The 20,290-nt window shown below is 33.3% G+C and overlaps 1 protein-coding gene and 1 long non-coding RNA gene across 14 annotated transcripts in view; both read left to right on the forward strand.

The window, feature by feature from the left end:
• The window catches only part of LOC100737108 (AGBL carboxypeptidase 4), a 1,252,169-nt gene that overhangs the window by 170,049 nt on the left and 1,061,830 nt on the right, over positions 1-20,290 (forward strand). For 7 of the 13 annotated variants that reach the window (XR_014808341.1, XM_084965126.1, XM_084965119.1 and 4 more), the window contains one exon: positions 11,957-12,117. Coding sequence is in view for 11 of the 13 variants with exons in the window: in XM_084965126.1 (XP_084821252.1) it covers positions 11,957-12,117 (161 nt within the window). In the remaining 2 variants the exon portion in view is untranslated. Of the gene's footprint in view, positions 1-11,955; positions 12,118-20,290 lie in introns of those variants that run through there. The other 6 variants (XM_021097823.2, XM_084965121.1, XM_021097822.2 and 3 more) reach the window with 2 other exon arrangements.
• LOC146402977 (uncharacterized) overlaps positions 16,586-20,290 on the forward strand; it is a 32,503-nt gene continuing 28,798 nt past the window's right edge. Inside the window, exon 1 of the long non-coding RNA XR_014808379.1 lies at positions 16,586-16,666. This is a non-coding gene — a long non-coding RNA (uncharacterized LOC146402977). The remainder of the gene's footprint in view (positions 16,667-20,290) is intronic.

Here is a 20,290-nt window from a genome sequence, read left to right on the forward strand (position 1 = left end):
TTATTTTCATTCATTCTAAGATATTTTCTAACTTCCTTTTTGATTTCCCCTTTAACTCTCTTGGTTATTTAGGAATGTATTGTTTAATTTCCACATATCTTTGACTTCCTTAACTCTTTCTCTGTTACTGTTTTCTAATTTGGAGAGCATACTTTGCATGATTCCCCTCATGTTAAATTATTCAAACCTGTTTTATACGCTATGTTATGATCTTTTCTAAAGAAGATTCCTTGTCAACCTGAGAAGCATATATATTTTACTGTTGTTGGGTAGAACATTCTATACACCTTGTTGGGTTTTAGCATTGCATAATTCTTATATTTCCTTGTTGATATTCTTTCTAGTGGTTCTATTCATTATAGATAATAAGACATTGAAGTTTTCAGCTATTACTGTTGATGTGTCTATTTTTCCCTTTAATTCTGACTTTTTTTGCTTTATTTGTTTTGGGACACTCTTGTTAGATGCATTGATATTTGTAATTGCTATATCTTCATAATGAATTGCCCCTTTTTCATTATAAAATATTTTTCTTGTATCTACTAGTAATTTTTGTCTTAAAGTTGATTTTTCTAATATCAGAATATATATAGAAATTCCAGCTCATTTTTGCTGTGTTCTATGTGTTATTTTCTTTCCTCCTACTTTCAACCTATTTGTGTATTTGTATATGAAATATATCTCTTTTAGACAGCATATGGTTGGCTCACTAAAAAAAATTCATTCTGTTATTTTCTGCCTTTTAATTGGAATATTTAATCCATGTACAGTTTATTATAATTATTGATAAGCTAAGATCATTTTGCTATCTACTTTTAATGGTTTATGTCTCCCTCCCTATTATCCCGCCATTATTGCCTTATGTTGTGTTAAATAGGATATTATCCAGTGTACCTTTAATTCCATTTTTACTGATTTTACTATATATAAAGTTTTCTTTTCTTGATAGTTGTCCTAGGGGTTGCAGTGAACATAATTTAATTGATAGCAGTCTAGTTTGAATTATCAACTTAATTTTAATTATATATATATTTATATACATGTACAGTTACATTTGAATACATCATGTATACTCCATGTAGATTTATAATTACTTCTTTATGTGCTTATCTTTTATATCAGTAGGAGAAAAAATATCTACAAACATAAAATATGTTTATACTGTCTTTTATATTTACTTATTTAGTTACATTTACTGGTGCACTTTATTTCTTCATGTGGAGTTCAGTTATTTTCTTTCTTTCTTTTTTTTTTCTTTTTTTTTACTTCAACTGGAAGGATATCCTTTAGTTTTTCTTGCAGGTAGATATGATTATCTGCTTGCTAATGTCTTAACTTCCTCATTTTTGAAGACTATTTTGCTGGCTGTTTTCTTCAAGCACTTTGAATATGTTATCTCTCTGCTTTCTAACCTTCCTGGTTATGATGAAAACTCAGCTGTTAATCTTATGGAGGATTCGCTGTACATAATAAGTTGCTTTGCAGTTTATTGCTGTGTTCAGAGTTTTATGGTCTTTGGCTTTTGATGATTTGATTATAATATGTCGAAGTATGGATTATTCCTTTTTCATAGATGGAAGAAGAAAGTGATAAATCTGTTAAAAATTAATTTCAGACTATTTTTATCTTTTGGGTTTGCCTTATTATTCCAATCTAGCAATGTGTGATTATCATTGTAAAGTTACTCTATCCATTCTATTTAAATGTAATTATTCATATGTTAGTCTTAAATGAAACATCTGGTATATTTATATTTTTAACTGTCTTTTCTGTTTCTTAAACTCTGTTGTTCTTATGCTTCCTTTATTTGAGTTAATAAAAATTTTATTTTTAGTATTCTATATTTTCTGTAGTGGATTCTTAGTTATGTATATAGTTTGTTTGTTTTTGCTTTTTAGGGTCTCACTTGCAGTATATGGAGGTTCCCCGCTAGGGGTCAAATCAGAGCCTGCACCACAGCCACAGCAATTCGGGAGCAAGCTGCATCTGCAATCTACACCACAGCTCAAGGCAATGCCAGATCCTTAACCCACTGAGCAAGGCCAGGGACGGGACCTGTGTCCTCATGGATGATAGTCGGGTTTGTAATCCACTAAGCCATGAGGGGAATTTCCAATTTTATGTTTTTTAATGGTTGCTGTAGGACTAACAGTCATAATATGCAGTCATAACTTATCAAACACTTTTAAAATTTTTTTGTTCAAAATTACCTTAAGAGTACTTTTAGATTAAAGCAAAAGTTAGAGGAAAGCATACATGCATGGACTCCTCCACTATCAGTCTCCCCTAACAGAGTGGTATATTTGTTACAGTTGATGAGCCACAAATGACATGTCATAATCAAGCATAAGTCCATAGTTTACACTAGAGTTCACTCTTAGTGTTGCTCTTTCTTTTGGATGTATAGTTGTGAAATTGTAGGTATTCCTCATTATAGCCATACAGACTATTTCACTGCCCTAAAAATTCTCTGTTGCCTATTAATCTCTCTTTCTTGCAACCTTTGATCTTTTTACTACTTTCATACTTCTTTTTTCAGAGTGTCTAATTGTTGGAATCGTATAGTATGTAGCCTTTTCATATTGACTTCTTTTGATTAATATGCATTTGATTTCCTCCCCTGTCTTTTCATGGCTTGATAACTTGTCAAACCTTTTTTTTATAATCAGTATTTTCCCATTTCACAATTAGCACATCATACTTTGTACTTTAAACCTTGTAATCAGTATATTTTTTTATACTTAGAGCTTATTATTTTCTACTTTCTACTTCCTGCTTCATAAATATAGTAAGCTCACATCAGTTTAATTCTCTTTACCCATCCCAATTCCTATTGGTATTGTTGTCATATATTTTTTTCTTCTATATATTTTGTAAACTTTCCTTAAAATGTCATTTTTAGAAACTTTAAATAGTTGTCTTTAAGGAAAGTATGATATGAAAAATCTTTGTATTTACACACTTATTCACCATTTTAATGGTGTTTATATAGTCTTATAGATATGAATTCAATCTAATTTCATATATTTTAGTTTTTTATGTAGTCACATCTGCCTGACAATAATTTCTGTCAGCTTTTATTTATCTGAGAATGTTTTATTCTCCCTCATTTTAGGGATATTTTTACAGGATATTGAATTATGTGTTGCAAATTTTGTTCTTTCATCATTTTAAAAATGTCCTCCACTATTTCTTTTCTTTTTTTTGGGGCCGCACCTTCAGCATATGGAAATTCCCAGGCTAGGGGTTAAATTGGAGCTGCAGCTGCTGGCCCACTCCACAGCCAGAGCAATGCAGGATCTGAGCCATGTCTGCTACCGACACCATAGCTCACAGCAATGCCAGATCCTTAACCCACTGAATGAGGCTTGGGATTGAACTTGTGTCCTCATGGACATTATCTGATTTGTTACTGCTGAGCCATAATGGGAACTTTGTCAATGGACATTCTTATTGTTGTTCTTCTGTAGGTATTACAGATTTTTTTCTATTTGCTTTCAAGATTTTCTATTTATGTTTAGCTTTTATCAATTTGACTATTATGTGCTGAGATTGAGTTTTTTTAAAATTTTTTATATATCCTGCATGAGGTTTTCTGAGATTTACGGTATCTACTTTATTATTTTTTATTACATTTGGGAAATTTTTGGTTTATGCTAGGGCTCTGTTCATTTTTCTTCTCTTCTTTGTGTTCTTCAGATTATGTGATTTTTAAATTGATCCATTGTCAATTCATTGACTTTCTTTACTGTTGCCCATCAGTGCTAAGGCCATAAAGTTAATTTTTCATTTCAGTCACTGTACCTTTTTAGTTATGGAATGTTTGGTCTTTTAAAGATATTTTCACTTTTCTGATGAAATTTCCTGTCTGCTCACACATGAAAATTATATTTTTCTTTATTTTTTTAACATTTTCTTTTTGTTCTTTGACTATATAATAGCCAACTTAAAATGTCTTTGTATGCTAAATAGTACAGCTGAATCTCAGTGTGGACTTATATTAATTGTTTCTGTCCATTCCTTTGATTATGGGTGGACATTAAAGTATTTTGTAATTTTTGATTTTATAATGAATTGAAGGATACATTTTAGAGGATGGATTCTGTAATCTTCTTCTGAAGCATATTTGTATTTATTATAGAAGGGAGTTCAATTACTAATCACTGCAAAGCTGATTACCTTAAAGTTCTGTAGGCATTTTATTGAGATAGATCTGTTAGAAGCCCTAGGTATTTCCAAACTACTCTAACTTTGGTCCAAACTTTCCCATACATGAAGGCTTTATCAGAGCTTAGTTTTCAGGGAAATTTTAGAATAATTCTTTCTCTAGGACATGGTTCTTATTTCTAAGCTATGTCCTTTCTATTGTCTCTATTGGCTGTTATGCCTGAAGTGTTAAAGTTCTTCCGCTTTGGCTGTAATGGGCTCCAAACACCCTCCTATACAGCATTGCTTCATCTCTAGTATCTGTTTTTCCATCAACACTGTAGTAAGTTCTTTTTGATAAACCTAATGTAGTTTTGCCCTTTGCACATACTGTCTAACCCTCGACCACAGACTTAACAGGAAATGATCTTGGAGTTTTTTGGGTTGCCTACTTATTACTAAGATCTTATATAGTTTCCTGCTTTCTGATATCCTACACAGCTGCTTCGACAGCTTCAAATTTGATTTCTGTATACACAGATCACCAGATCTTTTTAGTCTGGCTGGAGTCTGGTTTCCTGCTGTAGTTGGGAAATCTTTCTGTTGTGGACAGTCAGTGCTATTTTAAGAGCTCGTGTTGTGAGTGTCTCATCTCTCATAGATTGCTGCATCATGTTGCTTATTTCCTAATGTCTGAAACCATTGTTTTGTACATTTCCCAGTTTAACATTCTTGATATTGTGGTTTGTCTTTTTATAGAAATTCTAACTTGGCTGCGCCAGAAATATAGATACTGCTTTTCTATCAAATACATTTTCTGCTTTTGAGAGGATCACATATTTGTTTTTTATTCATCAATGTGATTATATGGATTGATGATTTTTTAAATGTTATTTTGTAATAATCCCAACTTTTCATGATCTTCTATCTTTTTTATTCATGATTATACTCAATTAGCTAGTATTTTCATTATTATTTTACATCTAGGTTTAAGAAAGAGATTATACCTTTTTGTAATATTCTTGTCATGTTTTGGTATCAGTGTTGCCCTGGCTTCATAGAATGAGTTGGGCAGTGTTTCCATTTTTTCTTTGGATGAATTTGCTGGAGATTGACTATATTTCTTAAGTTTCTAAGGTTCAGAAGTGAAACCAAGGACTGGAATTTTTTGTTGGAAAATTTTAAATTACAGATATGATCCATTTAATAATTATTGAATAATTCATATTTTATATTGCTTCAATATTTGGTTTTAATAAATTGTGTTTTTATAAGAAATTGTACATTTCATCTATTTTTCAAGTGTATTGACATACATAGTTTATGTTTGTTGGTTTTTAAAAATTTTTTGATATTAAGGAAGCTGTAGTACTATTTTCTTTTAATTTTTGATATTAATAATATGTGTTTTCCTATTCTTTTTTTATTCTGTATAAGCTTGCTGACATGTGTTCGTATTAAATATGTTTCTCAAAACACTAACTCTTCAAATTTTAAATTTTCTGTGAAGTGCATTGAAAAATTTGTCATTTTCTCCTCTTTATTATTTCTTTCCATCATTTTTGTTTGAAAATATTGTTCTTTTTTTAGCTTCTTAGAAGCTTCCAATTGATCTTCAGAATACATTTATATTATGTATAAATCAAAATCAATCTCCATGTATGTGTATATATATGTTTCTTTCATCTTAGAATTGATTTAGCTATGCCCCACAAATTTCGATTGAAGTACATTGATTATAATTTAGTTTAAAATACTTTCACTGTGATAAGAGAACATATGCAGTATAGTATAATTTCCTTTGAAATTTGTTAAGATTTGCTTTATGGACCAGCATATGATCATTTTTGTAAATCTACCATGTGCTTTTAAAAAGAATATATATTCTGTAATTCTATAAATGTCAAGTGTTCTATAATTAGCACTAGATATCCTTTTTAATTACATTTTCAAATCATCTAAATCCTTTCCGAATATTTTCTTGGTTTTCTCACTTGTAGTATTGGTGTGTTAAAATTTCTTACTATATTTCTAAATTTGTCTCTATTTTTTATTTTTTCAAATTTTACTTATCTATTTTGAAGATCTATTATTAGATATATATACTTTTAAGATTTTTTATCTTCTTGGTGGAATTACCTTTTTTGCATCAGAACATATCAGTTCATTTCTAGTAATGTTTCTTGTCTTAAAGCTTACCTTGATAAGAGAAATGATACATTAGCTTTCTTTTCGACAGTGCTTTTTCTTATAACTTTTTTTTTTTTTTTTTTTTTTGTCTTTTTGCCTTTTCTAGGGCCACTTCCGTGGCATATGGAGATTCCCAGGCTGGGGATCTAATCGGAGCTGTAGCAGCCGGCCTACGCCAGAGCCACAGCAACGCGGGATCTGAGCCGCGTCTGCAACCTACACCACAGCTCAGAGCAACGCCGGATCGTTAACCCACTGAGCAAGGCCAGGGATTGAACCCGCAATCTCATGGTTCCTAGTTGGATACGTTAACCACTGTGCCACTGTTCCTAGTTGGATACGTTAACCACTGTGGAACTCCTTTCCTCATAACTTTTGCATTAAATTAATAGGTAGTCTACCCTTTACAACATAGGGCTTCGTAAATATTTTTCAATGATAATGGTTGAAAGGACCACTGATTTTCAGTCTTTCTATGCTCTTAAATGTAAAATTTGTCTTTATAAGCAATATATATAGTTAGGTTTTTTAATCCAGAATAATTTTTAATCTCTTGTAATATGTAGTCCATTTATATTTAACATATCTATTGGTATGTTTGTGTTTGAAATCTATAATTATTTTTGGTTTTGTGTTTGTGCTACATTTTCAATTCATATTTGATTTTTTTCTTTCCTGCCATATAAGTCGATATGGAGATATGGTGAACTTATTTCAAATAGCTGTTTCCAGAATGTCATAAATTGTCACTTTGTCGAAATATTACAAGTAATACAAGGAAAAGGTTTTTATGCATACACACAGAATGGACACTTCTCTTAGGAATGGTGAAAAAGGCCAACACAATAGTTACAGAAGACCAAAGACCAGATGCATAGTGTTTTTTTGAGACTGTAAACTTAGTGAAAGCAAGGACCATATATACTGTTTGAATTACTATCTGTTCTATTTTACAGCACATAATATGGAATGAATAACTGATTGAATGGCTGAATAAATCAATTGGCTGTAGCTATGGTATATTCCGAAGAGCAACACCATGAAGTCAGAAGTCTTTAGTTCAAGGTCTCACCCTGGTGCTTCCAAGCATGAACTTAAACTAGCACTAAACATTTCTGAGTCTCACTTTAATCATTATGGGGTCATGGTGAGGCTTTAATATAATAAAGGGTCTGAAATAATTTTGAAACTGTAAATTTTAAGACACATATGGTGCATTATTATTACATATACTTTGCAGCAACAATTTTAAGACATGTTATTTATTTATTTTTTGTCTTTTTGTCTTTTTAGGGCCACACCCATGGCATTTAGAGGTTCCCAGGCTAGTGGTGAAATGGGAGCTGTACCTGCCAGCCTACACCACAGCCACAGCAATGTGGGATCCAAGCCGCATCTGTGACCTACACCACAGATCACATCTGTGCTGGATCCTTAACCCACTGAGCAAGGCCAGAGATCAAAACTGCGTCCTCATGGATGCTAGTCAGATTCGTTTCTGCTGAGCCATGATGGGACTCCAAGACATGTTATTATTAATAAAAATCCATTTATAGTGTTCCAGAATTAAAACAAAATAAATATCTTATTCCCTTTGAATACTGAAGTGCACATTAATGTTCAGTTTTCAACCTTAAACTTTTAGATGTCAAGAATAGTGGCTTTTTCACTTTTTGTTCTTTTAAGGATAGTAATTTTATTGAGCCTTATAGCTTATATTGTACTTTCAATGTGTATTATCCTTCTATTCTTTCAACCAGCTTTTTTAGGTAGAGAAACTGTTGTCTAGTAATTAGAACTGTATTGTTTGAATTCAAATCCCAACTCTGACTCATGCTTGCCTATATGATGTATTGCTTTTGATAAGTTATTTTATAACCTTGTCCCTTTTTTTCTAATTTTAAAATGGAGATAGTAATACTTCCTAGCTTGTAGGAGTTGTTGTAAGAATTGAATAGATTATTGCACTGAGCATTTAAGATAGTATGTGGCATGTAGAAATGCCCCCAAATGTTAATTTTCTATTGAAAATTAATGTTAATTAAATTCTATATTAGTTAAAATTAATGCTCATATTAACATAGACATAAATATTAATATTTGTATTAATATGATGCTTTAATTAATTTCTAGTTGAAAAAAACAGAGGTTGGTAGAGCTTAAGTGAATTTTCCAAAGTCACTCAGTAAGTTGCAAAGCTAAAACTTAAGTTTAGATCTTTGGATTTCAAGTTTAGTGTCCTCATGTTAAAGCATTCTGCCCTCTGCAGTGGACAACTTAGTAGATATTTTTGGGTGCTAATATTTGAAAGGACCAATTTAATTGAGAAATATACTTGGAAATTCCGAAGACAATTGAAACTAGAAAATTTAAAAGTTTTTGGTTCTAATTACCTCATGTTTGTATTTTCACATCAGTACATTAAAAAAATATGTATGTATTTAACTCAAGGTTACTACTCATTCTGTTTCTGGAGGGAAGAATAGGTCTGCCTCTTGGGCCATATTTTCATGAGAGCAGACAAAATCACCCTAAGTTTAACTGATTTGATTTTAAGGGAAGGGTTATCTTATTATCTTGGATCACTGCCTGATCAACCCTAGAATCAGGCAGACAATGAATGTTACAGCTGAAAGGAACCTTTGAGGTTAGACAATTCAGTATTCTTATTTTGCAATCAATGCCTTGAGAGGATAGTATATTCATTGTTGCACTGTGGCTCAATTTAGCTAGAGTTCAGATCTGCTGATTCCTAGGCTAGTACTCAGAAAATAAGTGACATGCCAGTGTAACTAGTAAAAGAAGTAATTTAAAAGTGAGGTACATAATATGGTTAAAATTCAATTCTGAGTGTTGTTTTGGAAAAAGACTGGAACTCATTTAAAAATAGGATATTGCTGTGCTTTTCAAGTCCAGTACAATATGGACTTCTCAATCAATTGCTTTGTTGCTTTTTTGTCATGTTTAATCCTCTTTAGCTGCTGATAATCTGGTTTGGGAATTTACCAGACTCTTTATTTTGTATCCCATCACACCATTAACATTTTGAGCAATTCACCACTCACTGGAATATCAGGCAAAGAGAGAGAGGGGAGAGAATGGATCTAAGTTTGTACACTTAAAATTTTTTTTAAAAATTTCTCAGTGAATTTTATTACATTTATAGTTGTATGGTGATCATCACAACCCAGTTTTAAAGCATTTCCATCCCAAACCCCCAGCCCATTCCTTGCTATCCCCCAACTTGTCTCCTTTGGAGACCATAAGTTTTTCAAAGTCTGTGAGTCAGTATCTGTTCTGCAAAGAAGTTCATTGCATTCTTTTTTAAATTCCTCATGTAAGTGATAGCAAATGATATTGGTGTCTCACTGTCTGACTAACTTCACTTAGCATGATAATTTCTAAGTCCATCCATGTTGCTAAAAATGCCATTATTTCTTTCCTTTTAATGGCCAAGTAGTATTCCATTGTGTATACATACCACATCTTCTTCATCCACTCCTCTGTCAATGGACATTCAAGTTGTTTCCATGTCTTGGCTGTTGCACAGAGTGTTGCAATGAACATTGGAGTACATATATCTTTTCGAGTTGTGGTTTTTTTCTGGATAGTAGCCCAGGAGTGGGATTGCAGTATCAAATGCAGTATTTTTAGTTTTCTGAGGAATCTCCATACTGTTTTCCACAGTGGTTGAACCAACTTACAATCCCACCAACAGTGTCATAGGGTTCCCTTTTCTCCACACCTTCTCCAGCATTTATCATTTGTAGACTTTTTGATGATGGCCATTCTGGCCAGTGTAATGTGATACCTCATAGTGGTTTTGATTTGCATTTCTCTAATAATGAGTGATGCTGAACATCTTTTCATGTGTTTTTTGGGCATCTGTATGTCTTCTTTGGAGAATTATCTAGATCTTCTTCCCATTTTTTGATGGGGTTATTGGTTTTTTTTGATATTGAGCAGTAGGAAGTGTTTATAAATTTTGGAGATTAATCCCTTGTCAGTCTCTTCATTTGCAAATATTTTATGCCATTCTTGGGTTGTTTTTTTGTTTTGTTTATGGTTTTCCTTTGCTGTGCAGAAACTTTTAAGTTTAATTAGGTCCCATTTGTTTATTTATGTTTTTATTGTCATTGCTCTAGGAGGTGGATCTGAGAAGATATCGCTGTGCTTTATGTCAGAGAGTGTTCAGCCCAAGTTTTCCTCTAAGAGTTGTATAGCATTTGGTCTTATATTTATGTCTTTAATCCATTTTGAGTTTATTTTTGTGTATGATGTTAAGAAGTGTTCTAATTTCATACTCTTACATGTGGTTGTCCAGTTTTCCCAACACCACTTACTGAACAGGCTGTCTTTTCTCCATTGTATATTCTTGCCTCCTTTTCATAGATTAGTTGTCTATGTAGGTGCATAAGTTTAATTCTTAGCTTTCTTTCCTGTTCCATTGATCTATATTTCTTTATTTATTTTTTTGCCAGCACCATACAGTTTTGATGACTGCAGCTTTGTAGTATAGTCTGAAGTTAGGGAGCATGTTTCTTCCAGCTCCATTTTTATTTCTCAGGATGGTTTTGGCTATTTTTTTTCTTTTGTGCTGAAAATATTTTGTTCTAGTTCTGTGAAAAATGTCCTTGGTAACTTGATAGGGATCGCATTGAGTCTGTAGATCACCTTGGATAATATAGTCATTTTGATAATATTGATTAAGTTTATACATTTTTGATATAACTATTCTGTTAGTGGAGGATATTGAAATTACTTTCATGGTTATTTGTGAATTTACCATTATTATTCTTATGTAGCAACTGCTTTTGATTTTTGTTTACAAAAATTAGATTGCTTTAGGAGTTCCCATTGTGGCTCAATGGTTAACGAATCCAACTAGGAACCATTAGGTTGTGGGTTTGATCCCTGGCCTTGCTCAATGGGTTAAGGATCTGGCATTGCTGTGAGCCGTGGTGTAGGTTGCAGACATGGCTCGGATCCCATGTTGCTGTGGCTCTGGCATAGGCCGGCAGCTACAGCTCTGATTTGACCCCTAGCCTGGGAACCTCCATATGCCTCAGGAGCAGACCATGAAATGGCAAAAAGACAAAAAAAAAATTAGATTGCTTTATATATATTTTAACATGTTCTTATAGAAGTTTGGAAATATACCAAAGTTCAAACTGCATAGCCCTATTTTGAGAATTAATCAAGATCAGATATTTTAGAGGTAATTTGTATATTATAAATCTTAATGCAAAATATGCAAGGTATTATTATCTTCATCTTTCTAAGTAGGAAATTGAAGTTTGTTTATGATTCTTACTTGGTTTATGGGGGCTTAGCACATGTTCTATACAGCATCCCAATCTGTCAAAGACATTTGTAGCCAAACAGATCTGCTGGTCATAAAGATAGGAAGAGTTGCTTGCACCACAACCTAAACTAGCTGAAAACCTCCTCTTATTCTGGGGTACATTCAGAGTTGGCAGCCTTATAGATTGTGAATGCTCAACCAGTAAGTACTGAATGATGACAGATGCCATTGTCAAAACCCATTATATCTAAATATTTGTACCAATGAGCTGCATGAACTTCTCTTAAAACCCAATTCTCTTTATTTTATGAACAGGTAACCTTGGACGGGTGGACCAGGTCTCTGAGTTTGAGTATGATTTGTTCATTAGGCCGGATACCTGTAATCCACGCTTCCGAGTCTGGTTCAACTTTACTGTTGAAAACGTGAAAGAATCACAGGTGAGGGGAATAATGGATACCTTCAGTGTGGTTTTGGTAAGAAGATTATGCTTTGCTTTTATTTTAGGAATATTAAAATAATGACTGTATTAGGAATGTATTCTTGAATATCTGCAGTAATATTTTATTTCAATAGATATAGAGTAATAAGTATAATATGCTGATTTTTGTTATCTGGTAGTTATTAAAATACAAAAAATTTATCTGAGAACACAAAAGATTCTTTACTAACTGAAGCATTAGCATGATGTGCTAGGATTCCTTGGGGGACACTATAACGAACCATTGGAAGTGACTTGCTATTATGTTTATTATGGAGTGCTGTTCTGTACATAACTTCTTCTTTATAAGACCTGTGAGGGACATTTCTTACAGGACTCAGGTTCAGAAAAACCTTTTCTTCTCCTAAAGACCAAGTGTTTTTATCTTAAAGACAATGTGAGTCTTGTAACTCATCCTATTTTTTTCCTTTGCTTTGGCGGCTAGAGAACTCAGAGCCAATTTTATAGCCCAATCTAATGACTCTGGAAAACTTTTTTGCTTGTATTTCTGTGTATTAACTTTTCTGTTATTCTGATAGTATTAATCTGTCTGTAACTATGATTTATTCATCTACATTTTCTAACATAACAGAGTGTGTTTTTATAGTCCTCTTCAAATCTGTTTTGAATGAAATTATTGATGAAAATAGTGATAACTAAAGATAAATGTTTTGAACAAAACATCTAAACTTCTAAACATTAAGAAGTCAGTTATAATTCTGTTATATTAGGACAGATGGTTTTGGAAGACTCTGCACAAATTTTGTATACATAGTGATAGTATTCTTTTAAGAAGATGTAAGTATAGCCCTCTAACCTAACATCTGAGTTCTTCCTTCTGGGTCATTTCCTTTTTCTAGTATATTTGGGAGGAAGTGAAGAGTTATTAAACTGTTAATTTCCCCTTCCAAGTCAATCTGTTGTGCTTGCTCTTTCTCTGGTTGCTTGCTTCTCTCTGTTTCTCTCAACTACAACTTGATTCATGTGTAGGGTAGGTAGGACTATTGGTCAGTGGTCAGGTTCTGGAATTTAGGGACACAATATTGTTCCTGGCATTCTGGCTTCAGCTGAAGAGGGGTTCAGGAACAGCCACTTCATTTTACTACTGATTCTCTTAATTCTCTACAACACTACTGACATAGGACTGTCAGTAATGTAATGTAATGTGTATGTAATGTTTACTGTAGTTTAGGGCTAATGAGAAGGAATTAAATATATATGATAGTTCTTATATTTGTTAGCTAAACACGACTTAGCAGTTTAGGACAAGTGAGGAAAAAAATAAACCTCTCACAGATTGTTGCTCAAGAACAGACTTTATAAAGTTCCTTGCTTTGCTTCTTGATTTTACTTACTTTCACATGAGAGAATGCCTTGTTTAGTTTTGCATGGTAAAAAAAATTGTTATTCTTCCCCTCTCGCTACCTTAGGAAAACCTATGCTTTACCTACAGGGCTTCCCCTGTCCCTACAATTGTCCCTCTTGTCCCACCAAGACAATTAATAATCCTCAAGGTGCTTTTCTCCAAAGTCTGTGTTACTCAGTCTTGAGAGTGTAACTCACAGCAGGAGGCTTTAGCACTCCAAGTTTGGGTTCCTTATTGAAGATCTCTGTGCTACTATGAGGTAAGTGTACAACCTCTCATTCTTCTGTGGGTATTCCTGTCTCATGTCAGTAATTACAATTGTCGCATACATACACCACTGAAAAGCAAACAATAATTCCAAGGCAATGTAGTCAATTTCTATGAAGGAAGGGAACCATTTTCTTAAAAGCAGTACATTCTGCCAGGATTTCTCAATTCACAAAAGAGATTACTCTTTTCTTCTTTATATACAGCATTTTGCATGTTTTTCAGCTTGCCTACTGCATCCAGTAATCCACTAACTCCTAATAAATGATATTACTTTACTTTTTTTTTTTTTTTTTTTTTTTTGGCCATGCCTGTGGCATGAGGAATTTCCCAGCCCAGGGATCAAACTCGAGCCACAGCAGTGACAACGGTGAATCCTTAACCACTAGGCCACCAGGGAACTCTAAGACCAATTACTTTTCAAAGAAAAGATTCATCTGTTCTCATTATGTCCTTTGCTAAGTTGAGACTTAGCAGAAGGTGTAAAATTATAGTGTTTTTCTTTAACTTTGGACTGTGTTAAATTCCTAGCCTAGTTTTTCTTTCACCTTAGTTTCATTTTAAAGAGTATACTTATATAGCTGTTATGGTCAGGAGGAGGGAGTGGGGACATGGGATGGCTAGTGTTAGGAAAATGTGTTTCTTACATTATCTGACCTGAGATAGTCTTTTGGACAAGTTGCTCATACATTTCAAAGTTCTTGTTCTTTGCACTTCTAGTTTGTTTACAGGTATATTCATTCTGCTGTTTAAAATTTCTCTTTCAGAGTGTTATGATTTTCATACTACATGTTAAGTCATACAGATTTGTTTGCAATTTTGTCTGTCCATCAAGGAAATAACATGGATATGTTCTAAAGGATTATTCTAATAAGAGAATTGGCGCTGTTTTATGGATGCTTATTTTTAAAGTTGGAAGAACCAGTATTTGCTCAGTCTGAGTTCTGTCTTCATATCCAGTAGTTATCCTACCCTTGTTACAATTAGAAATCAGGAACATGTTTATCTGGTTTCCTGGAGCCTGATGCTTTATCAGCTTCTTTCTGTGGGCCATGGCTTCATCAGCTGTAATCACATTATACAGTTATGGAAATCTGTCTCAAGGAGGCATAAAGATCTCCTGGAAAGATACAAGGCGTATCTCTAGCTCACAGGATATTTGTTTTCATGGTTGTCTACATGAAAGAGAATGGTTTTACTATTAAGTTTGACTTGTGAGGTCTGTTTTTATAATGTGTCTTCCTATAATCTTTTCCTATCTCTCCAATTTCCATTAAAATGAGACCTGAATGAATGTAATCTAGTCAGGAACCTTATTTAGGGTTTGGTACTAGCGGGCAAAAGAAATATTAGTCATCAAAGGCTGACTCCTTTAAAAATTGAAGCATCAAATATACTGTATAAACAGGTGTAGCTTTTGGGTTATCTTCCTTGATGTTTTTAGAAGGTGATAAAAGCCTGGAACATAAGGTGCTGTATTCCAGGACTGATATATTAACCCCCCAGAGAAGTTGCTAAATTGTACTTTTGCGAGAATCTATGAAAACTAAACATGTCGGTATCTTTATTGAAAAGTAATTTTCTGTCTGAAAGACCCATATTAAATATTCTTATGTGGAAATTTATTATTGATGCAACAGAACACTCCTGTGATATGAAAGCAAATCTCCCTGTTTAAATACTCATGATAAAACTTCAGCCAATAAGAAGGAACAAAATTATGTGCCTGGACTGTTTAAATTGTTTTATTTCCTTTGTATTCTTTTTATTTCTTTGAATTTATTTTTCCCCTTACTGATTATAAAAGTAGCCAAAGCTCAATGTAGTAAATTTGGAAAATGTAGATAATCATTACAAGCAGAGCAAAAACACACACACACACTCATATTACTACGTAGAAGCAAATGCTATTAACTTTTTGGCATATTTACTTCTAGGCTTATTTATTTATTTATTTATGTTTTTGGTCTCTTTGCCTTTTTCTACGGCCGCTCCCATAGCATATGGAGGTTCCCAGGCTAGGGGTCTAATTGGAGCTCTAGCCGCCAGCCTATGCAACAGCCACAGCAACATGGGATCCAAGCCATGTCTGTGACCTACACCACAGCTCACAGCAACGCCAGCTCCTTAACCCACTGAGCGAGGCCAGGGATGAACCCACAACCTCATGGTTCCTAGTCAGAGTCTTTAACCACTGAGCCACAATGGGCACTCCTTATTTTCTATTTTACTTTTTGGACCATAATTAAATTTGTACCATATATGCATTTTTATGTCTTACTTATAGGGAAAATAAACAATATCACAAGCAATTTTCTGTCATTAAAAACCTCATCAACATGGCTGTACAATAGCTATGTACTGTTGGACTATTTCTTTAAATCTTGGGCATAAAGATTATTTTCCATTATCTTTTGTTATACATAACGCTATAGTGAACATCTTTGTGCACGAAATGTTACCCACATTTCATCTTCCTTCCTTAGGTTAAAGTTCTGTGAGGGAAATTGATGGACAAAGTACATTAGTATTTTAAAAACTACTCATATTTCTAAATTGCTGCCAGTTATACTATTTTTATATCTTATTAGCAGTGAGATTGTATGTATTGGACAAATGTCACTGAGGTCTGAATAATAATCATTGAAAAATGAGAAGGAATGACAGAAGTACAGAGATAACATCAATGAAGAGAGATGGTGGAGGTCTGATGAGATTCAAAGCTATATCTGTGGAATTGAAATATCAATATTACAAAGATGTCAGTTCTGCCCAAATCACCCTTTAGTACAATTTAATAAATACCCTCCCCCAATTTTTTGTTTCATAGAACTTGGCAAGCTAGTTCCAGATTTCATGTAGAAAACCAAATGGCCAAAAATAGCCAAGCCAATTTGAAGAAGAATAACGAGTGGGTATATGTTTATTTTATGGAAACTTGTATTTCAGCTAACGTTTTTATTTATAAAATAGTGATTAAAATAGAATGATATTGGCATAAGTATAGACAAATAGCCTAAATGGAGAGACTGGAACTGAGAAACAAGGCTACTTGTACAAGGGGCCTTGCGATATGACAGAGGTTGCATTATAAAATGGTAGGAATAGTAGAAACCTCAATCAATAGAGTTGTATGGCAAAAAAAATACCCTATCTCAAATTATTTTTAAAAGCCTTATCGATGAGTAAAAGACTTAAATATGAAAACAAATTAAAAATTTAAACCATGAAAATAAATATAAAATAAATATTTTATTGGCTTTGGGAGTATGATTGAACTTCTGATGCCAGGCAAAGAGAAGCAAAGTCATAAAGAAATAGATTTATACTTTTGAGTTTGTAAAAATAAAGTCTATGTGACAAAAGACCTAAAGTTGAAAGATAGGTACTATTCTGGGAAACAAAATTTGTGCAGTAGATTATGGATATAAATTTGGTATCCAGAATACCTAAAGAGCTTTTACCAGAAAAAAAGAAAAGTAAAAGGAAACTAAAGAAGCCAAGAATAGTGAATGCAAATAGAACTGTGCTCACAAAGGCTGGGTTAGGGAGAAGGAATTTTCTTGGCAGTAAGGAAAAGAAAGCAGAGAGAAGTCTTAAATATACTGGAATGTGAAAAACGTCCCTTGCTTCTGATGATCAGGGGAGTGATCTTTTTAGAGTTGTAGTAGAGAAAGTATGAGCTTTGGTGTCAGAATCTTGACTCTGTTACTTTCCAGTTTGGTATCCTTGGACAACTTCCATAACCCCACTAAGCTTCAGTTATTCGTCTTTAAGTTTGGTTTAACACTACTTGCCTTGAGGTATTGTTTGGAAGATTGATAATAGATACTTATAAAATACCTGAACAGTGTCGGCAATATGGGTACATATTACTATTAGTAAAGTAAAATTTTATTAGTAAAATTTTTATTAGTAAAATAAAATTTTTTTATTAGTAAAGTAAAATTAATTGTTGAACAATGTTGGTAGCACATTTACTTTACAGCAGTGGGCTTTATAAGACGTAACATAAGTTAGCTGTATTTCTGATTCATGGAGTCAAAAGTTCTTTGTTGAAAGAAAGATTAAGGTAGGGGTATTATTCAATATATAGCAACTATGGAAAGCTTAAAGAATTTGCACATCAGTTTTGGTGTAAATGCTGCCAACACGAATACATTTTCATTCTGTTAAGTTGGCTTCTATTGTTTTTACTTGAAATCTTTTCAGAGAAAAATTTGAGTTTCTGGGAATTGGCATTAAGTTTTGGGACTGTACCTGAAGTATTTGTTCATATATTTATCATGGTATACATATATATCAGCACACTGGTGTGTTTATAATTTTAATGTATTTGTTCATTATATGAGTTATACAAGACGCTATTGTCATAATTTAAAAGATAGCATTCAAATGTAGACTTAGCTGGCATTACACTTTGGAATATTTATTAAATAGGCATTTCACTACTGTAATAGTCATAAATTATTTTCATGTTGCTAAATTCCACAGACATGTTATACCCATTATCTTAATTTATCTTGCATTTGATGTTGTTGACAGTTTGCTATTGGAAATTCTGTTACTTTTTGCTATCCTGATATTTCTCTTTTTTAATTCTTTTTTTTTTTATAATTTTTTTCCCCATTATAGCTGGTTTACAGTGTTCTGTCAATTTTCTACTGTACAGCTTGGTGATCCAGTTACACATACATGTATAGATTCTTTTTCCTCACATTATCATGCTCCATCATAAGTGACTAGGTATAGTTCCCAGTGCTACACAGCAGGATCTCATTGCTTATCCATTCCAAAGGTTATAGTCTGGATCTGTTAATCCCAAATTCCCAATCCATCCCACTCCCTTTTATCTGCTTACTTCTTTCTTCTGATTCTCTTCTACAAACTCGGTAAACATTGTGACTTTTTTTTTTTTTTTTTTTGGTGGAGGTGCCAGGGAGTGAACTCAGAATTCATATCCTTACATCTTCATCTCTTTCCATATTTTCACTACTATCTGTACTTGAAAATCTCTCCTGATATTAAAACTCTTAGTTTTAATTGTGTTTTGGACATCACCAATGAATGCCTCATGGATGTCTCAAACTCATCATTTACAAAAGTGAGTTCTTTATCTTACCCTCTCAAACCGCTTCTTCTGCCTACTCTGTAATCCAGTGAATGTGCTACTATTGATGCAGTTCATTCAAGCTGGAAACATGGGTGTTATCTTAGATTCTTCCTTGTGGATCTGTATCTGAAAATAGATATGATAATTTTAAGTATAACCACCATTTTTTATGCTATGCCAGTACTGTGCTAAACCTTTTATGCAAGCTTCCCCAAAACTTTGAGAGGCTGATATTATTATTTTCATTTTATAGATGACAAAGTAAAATTTGCTATTTGGTTTTACTACCTTACAATTGTTCCTAAATTTTTCTGTGTCTTTTTACTTCTGCTCCCATCATTGAAGTTCAGTCTGTTACTTTATGTTGCCTGGCTTATTATAACAGTTGTCTTCTAATATGTAGCTTTGTCCAGAGTCTAACGCTTTTAAGTCCATCCTTCACACTAGGACTGGAGTATTCTATCTACATTGCAGATTTGACCTTGCCACTCCTTTACTGCCAAACCTCTTAACTAGCTTCCTATTGCCTTTAGAGTAGAGTCCAAGCTTCTTAGCTTGGCATATGGTACTCTTCAGGATCTGGCCCCTTTCTGGTCTGCCTTGCCATAAATACTTATTGGCCTTCTTGTAGTTTCCTGCAGAGACCATGTTGTTTCACACCTCCCTGTATTTTGCTACTCTTTCCCTTAATGCCCTTCAACATTTCATCATTTGGATTAAGCATGAGCATTGGAATCAGACTGCCAGGGTTTGTATTCTACTTCAACTATTTATTGTATGACCTTGGGCAAGATCATACATGCTGTATCTCAGTTGCCTGCCTAACTGATAAAATATATACAAAACTTATGAAGTTTTTGCCTGACACAAAGAAAGCCCTCCATAAATTTTATTTTTCTTACCTTTAATAGTCAAAAAATATTTACTGTGTACCTATTATATGCCAGACACTTTTCTGGGTAGTCAGGAATCAGCATTGAATATGACAGAAAAGGTCTTTCTATTCTGGGGAAACATGTTCTATTATGAGAAGATGACAATAAATAGGAGTAAGTAAACAAAATATATTTAGAGAGTGGCAAATGCTACTACAGTTTGTTTATTCACTTACAGAGTTTTGCAGATGTTTCCAGTTTTTGGCAGTTAAGGATTAGGCTGTTATAAATATTCTTGTACTTTTTCATTTTTGTGAATATAAATTTTTATTTCACTTTGGAAAATACTTGGCAACAGCATTACTTGGCTATATGGCAATTATATGTTTTACTTCATAAGTTACCCATAAACTATTTGCCAAAGAGGTGTCAGTTTGTATTTCCCTCAGCAATATATGAGAATCCTAGATATGCATATCTATGCCAGCACTTGTTATTGTCAGTATTTTGTAATCCTTGCCATTCTAATAGACGTGTGATTGTATAT

This window comes from Sus scrofa, chromosome 6 (genome assembly GCF_054392235.1).
Source record: "Sus scrofa isolate SSC_HxYL_T2T_F1_AM1 chromosome 6, Sscrofa_HxYL_maternal_Yorkshire_Landrace_v2.0, whole genome shotgun sequence".
In the NCBI taxonomy this organism is placed as follows: domain Eukaryota; kingdom Metazoa; phylum Chordata; class Mammalia; order Artiodactyla; family Suidae; genus Sus; species Sus scrofa.